This window comes from Rattus norvegicus, chromosome X (assembly GCF_021556685.1).
Source record: "Rattus norvegicus strain SHRSP/BbbUtx chromosome X, alternate assembly SHRSP_T2T, whole genome shotgun sequence".
NCBI classification, from domain to species: Eukaryota; Metazoa; Chordata; class Mammalia; order Rodentia; family Muridae; genus Rattus; species Rattus norvegicus.
Window position 1 is genome coordinate 64,360,158 of NC_141554.1, and position 5,689 is coordinate 64,365,846.

Sequence of the window (5,689 nt, forward strand, 5' to 3'; positions counted from 1 at the left end):
GTGGAGAAGTTAGGGCAAGGGCTGTAGGAGCAGAAGGAGCTTGCAGCCTCATAGGAAGAACAACAGTATCAACCAATCAGACCCCCTAAAGCTCCCAGGGATTAAACTACCAACCAAAGAGTACACAGGGGATGGGGGGCATGGCTTTAGCTGGATATGTAGCAGACGATTTCCTTATCTTGGTTCAATGAGAGGGAAGCCCCTTGGTCTTATGGAGGCTTGATTACCCAGGGTAGGGAAATGCTAGAGCACTGAGGGAGGAGTAGGGGAGTACCCTCATAGAGACAAAGGGAGGGGCAGGGGACAGGGGCTTACGGAGGAGAAACTGGGAAGAAGGAGTAACATTTGAAATTAAATAAATAAAATAAACAATAAAAATCCAAAATAATCTACTGGATTAGGAGAGTACACAATTTAACTCAGTATGGATTATCTTTGAAGAAAGTAAAAGGAGCAGCAAAATGAATGAAAAGACCAGGAAAAGACAATTTTTTTTGTGGACACATACCCTAACTGGAGATGATTAGATTTGATAAGACATTTCCAGGCTTATAATTTTGTATTTAATATATCAAAATGCCACTTACATAAAACGCATATACAATTAGTTTGTTTATAAACCAAATGTAAACAAAATTGTGTGTGTGTGTGTCTGTGTGTGTGTGTGTGTGTGCTAGTCTTTGTCTGAAGGCAAAGGAAAAGAGTAGAATCAAACTGATTTTTAACTATTTTCCACAAAATTTCATGTCTGAAGAAGAAAGTTCCATGGTAAAGCAATAACAATTGGCACAATGATTTTTATCTTCACAGAGAAAGGAAATATGAGATAATGAAGTGTTTTCTAGTTATCAGCTAGAGTGCCAATGGCAGTGTCTGCACTGGAGATGTGCAAGAAACCTTTTATTTGATTCAGTATAAAGGAATAAAAGAAATTAACTGAAAACTAATAATAATGATGATATTTTCACAAATACTTAGTCTATGGATCTTAATTATTAAGTATACTCATTAAACAAAAGTAACATTGTTGAATAATTTTGTTTACATTTCTTTGATCTTAATGCAGTCAACTAAAGGTAGATGAATAATATAGTTGGGCCAAAAAAGTTAGTTTTATCATCTAAAATGTACGTCTATTGTCTCAGGTATACTATTATTCCAGAGAAGGAGGCTGGGAACACCTGGGACTTCTACATTGATCCTGAATGGCCAGGGCAGCTCCAATACTAGTCCCCCCCCCGCCAGTAGGCATGGGCATAGCAGAGTCTGCCAGCATGGGAGCATCAGTGCATCAGTACTCATTAAGGGAGGCCAAATTTTCAAATATTATGACAACAAATTAATTTATCAAGACCTGTCAGAATTATAAACACCAATAAATGCTGATATAAAATTTGTTTAACAGATGATCCCCCTAGTTTCAGAGAAAAATTAAGAGTCAATCATTTAAATCACAGGAGCAACTCAGAGGGGGAATGTTGAGGCTTGCTCCTTTTAACATAACTATAGCCATTTTGTATTCAGTCCCCATTTTACTCATAAGGTGAAATTAAGTTCAGGTTCTCAGACTCCACTTCCCAGAAGTAATTATACATATCTGATACTGAAGAATGTTACAAATAAGCTAAAAAGTTGTGGTTGAATCACACATGCTCCATTATCTCAATGTTATGAAATTCCTCTGTTCACCACCAATCCACCACAACTCTTACCTCACTCAGGACCATTTAGCTTAAAGTTTAAATAATAATACTTTGTCTATTAAGCCAAAATAAAACATTGCTCCTCTTACACCATTTTAAAATATTTAACCTGTTTTTATTCCCTATAAAAAGCCTTCTCTGAGAATTGGTTGATGTCATAGTTTCAAATTCAATTCTGAACTATGTCCTTCATCTGACCACTATTAGGGTGTTATCTTCAATAAATTTCCTTATCTGAGATCGGTATTTGTATGGTTGGTATAGCAATTTCTGAAGCCCAGCAGACACCCGGGCTTAAGAAGTATACTTATTAAGAAGCCTAATTCTTAAGACTCAGTGCCTCTTACATAATTAATAATTTAAATTTATTAATATATAAAACATTTAAAACACTAAAACAAGCAAAATTCCTTATTTGTTATTCTTTATTACTTGATATTTCACACTCTTGTTGTGATTTTCTTACTTGCTTCAAAATTTCAAATGTGATGTTGTGTTTTCTTGTCTGAAGGTAATGTCTCATAATTTACTGAGGTGTCATAACCTTATGGATATGGTGATGGCCATGTCCTAGACAATGTTTTTGTGCCAGGATGGGATACCATTTTCTTATCTTGATCTTTTGATTTTCTTCTTTCAAAGCTTCTGCATATTGTACTGAAAAAGTACTAGGTTCAACACCACTGCCTTTAGCCATAAATTCTAGGACTTTCATCTTGGTAGTTTCAGCATAAGCTTTTGGACCCCATTGGAACTGATAGCATGGAGGATCACTATTGGGTATCTGCCCATATTCCAGGTACTTCAGTCTCACAAAATCTTGAGTGATGAGCTTCCGTGGCTCTCTATAAATAAAATGCTTCCTCCCTGGGTACACTTGCATAAAATTTAGGAATTTCCAAATGTCTTCCTCAGAAACAGAGTTACCCTTCATGAAAATCATAGCCAGGATAGTCATAAGAAGACCAGTTTTTGGTAAACCTCTGCCAGCACAAACCCTTCCTTTATTGGGTAGTTTTAGGTTGCTGACTAGATCATAAATGTGATTAGTTGAGTCAATTTCAATCACACTTACTCCGAACACAGTTTCAATGTTCTCAAAAGCTCTCTTGGATATCTCATTAAATCTGTATTGGTACTTTGGTTCAATAACATTTATTAAATCTTTTCTGACAATGAGTTGTTTCATTTTAAATTTGTAGAGTACATACTGCTCCACAAAAGCCACATACATATCTAAGCAATGTTTGCACGGAATATTTTGGCAGGTTCGATATTCTGAGTATAATGAGTTTCCGCCACACTGACAGTAAATTTCATCATCAAAATCTAAATCATCACTACAAATAGTGACAGGAGATGGAATACAGGAAGGCCATCCAACATCACTATTTGTTTCAGAAACAGGTGGCGTCTCAAGAATCTTCCCCGGAACCGAAGATGAAGAGCAAGGAGGCATTTCTTCTATTGCTGCACTATCCTGTGCTGCTTCCTTATGATCTTGAGAATCATCTCTTTTATGATGGCCTTTATCCTGAGACTCATCTTTTTCAGGATGGCCTTTCTCTTGGTTGTGTTTCTTATTCTTCAAGCGTTTGCGATGCTTATTCTTCTGACCCCTAGGCATGGTGGCTGCAATAGGTAGGAGTATAGAAAAGAGAACAAGGGTTGAGTATCTGATATATGAGAGATATTAAGAGAATGTATAAACCTTCAGGCTTCAAATTCTAGTGTAGCTTTAAGGAATATAATATTTGATGTTTTCTGTGGTAGATCTTAAGGGGTGTCCCATGTTCTGATTCTCCAATCTCCCTGATGTGTACAAAAACTGACAAAGGAATACAAGTGAGTCTTCTACCTGTAGGCACTGCCCCACTGATCAGCTGGTGGTAGGACAGGGGAACCATTCACTCTTATGTTGCTGACATGACAAATCTTGTATACCAAGACAAAGAAAAGAAAGGGGCTCTTCTGCTGGAGACAGCAAGTCCTGGAATGGGCTGAAGTGGGGCTTAGTGTTGGACATAGAGGTTGCTTTAAAGACTGATGATCTCTGGCCTTCAAGCTCTCCTAACTATACTGCATGCTTTCTGATAGTTTCTAAAAAAAATCCTAAAATCTTTCTTGCATATTTTATGGTTAAAATCACTAGCTAGGAAGATTGACACCTGTTGCCTAGCAGTAGGATATTAAGTAAAGAATTTATTGCATCTCTTCTTTCTCTGGCTAGGCAGTCAAAAGCCTCTATGGCTAGGCTAGTCAAATCTTTGTGAACAGAAGACAAGGGAAATGAAGAGAAAATCTTTTACACAAGCAAATATACACAGAAACCTATACATTCGCACACACGTCTAAATTCACATTCTCATTTATACACAAACACATTAACATTTTTCTTTGGCTCAACTTCCTGTCTCATACACTCCACAAGAATTCATGCATGCTTATACACACACACACAGACACACACAGAGACACACACACAGACACACAGACACACAGACACAGACACAGACACACACACACACACACACACACACACACACACACACACCCCTAACTACACAAGTGCACACAGACAAACAAAATCATATATATGGTGGGATGAAAGAATAGAAGCCTCTCAAGCCAAACCATCCAGCAACATTAATCCCTGGCCATTTTATACCTTTGTAGACAAATTTATTTCTTTAGATAATTATCTCATAGATAAAATGGTACATAAAATGGGAGTAACAGAAGGGTAACAATAACATGTTCAAAGCAATGTTTCATAATGCAAGCTCATTATAAGTTCAAAGCAACAGATTTTTTACATGAACTTGTCTTACCATAGTGCACACCTGTGGTTTCATCCTTGAACCTAAATGCTCTTCTTTGAACACAAATTAGTCCCAAGTCCATTTCTCTTTTTAGTGTGATAATCACTTTTGTAACAAACGCTCATTGTTACACAGCTGTTATTTCTTATTATGAGGAGTGGGCACATTCTATTCTTGATTCAAGCTTTATTATAACTTTCTATCAAAGCAAATAGGACCACCTCTTTAAACTTTCTTCTTAAAATTATTCAAATCAAATCAGAATTCTATAGAAACATTAATTGATCTTCACACCATTAATTCATGAAAGTTCATCTTTATGTTGATCTATAGAAAAACTGATCAATACAGTGAGCTAATGCCCAGGGACTGTTATATTAACTTAATAATGATAGGAAAGATATCTCAGATGCAAGAAGCCATTTTGAGACGAATTCGCTTTGAGACCTGACCTCATAGAACACATCCATTGCAGACCAGGGAAAAATGATGGGCCACCTCTAGGAAGGCCACCTGCTAGCCTTAACCTAACTTAGTTGGCTCCTGACACACTTCAGTTTCTCACTCACATTCAGAACTCCTTAGTACTAGCTGAGGAGAGAAGATCTTCAGTCTTGGATGGACTCTGGGGTGACTAGAACTTTCTTAGTGTCACTACATGAGAACATAGATCTTGAGGACACCTACTCTCTCATTTTTATTATAGCTGTGCATTCAGTTCAATGATATCACCTCACCTCACTTACTATAATAAGTATTGGGGCTTAGAGCTTCACAACCCTGCTATGAATCTTAAAGGGCAGAACCCACAGCAAGATTACATTACTTATTATGCCATTCATTTAGCTACTGTAAACATTTCCTCGGTCATCCCTTTCATGTCTAGTATAGGTTCAAAAGCTCATTCTTAACGGTCTCTGTAGTCTATGTTCTCATAGTGAAAACAATACCACCTTTATCTCCCTTAGACTGGAGTAATAAGAGGTTCTTCACTGATTATTCCTGACCCATATCTCCAGACACTGAGAATAAGGAATAGATTCTGTGACATACTCACTCTTCAGTAGAGGACAATTCTCCTTATCATCATAGAAGAATCAATGTCCTCTGGACAAACCTAGAAGTATTCCTAAGCTGAATGAATTGGCGAGTAAGTGAAACTCA

The 5,689-nt window shown here is 37.1% G+C and overlaps 1 protein-coding gene across 1 annotated transcript; it reads right to left on the bottom strand.

Moving 5' to 3' along the window:
• Positions 1 to 2,111: 2,111 nt before the first annotated feature.
• On the bottom strand, positions 2,112 to 5,689 carry Mageb5 (MAGE family member B5). The gene is made up of 2 exons (NM_001106946.2): positions 5,583 to 5,689; positions 2,112 to 3,335 (listed from the first exon to the last, which is right to left on the bottom strand). The coding sequence occupies exon 2, from the start codon at positions 3,328 to 3,330 to the stop codon at positions 2,230 to 2,232; it is 1,101 nt and encodes a 366-aa protein (NP_001100416.1). The 5' UTR covers positions 3,331 to 3,335; positions 5,583 to 5,689; the 3' UTR covers positions 2,112 to 2,229.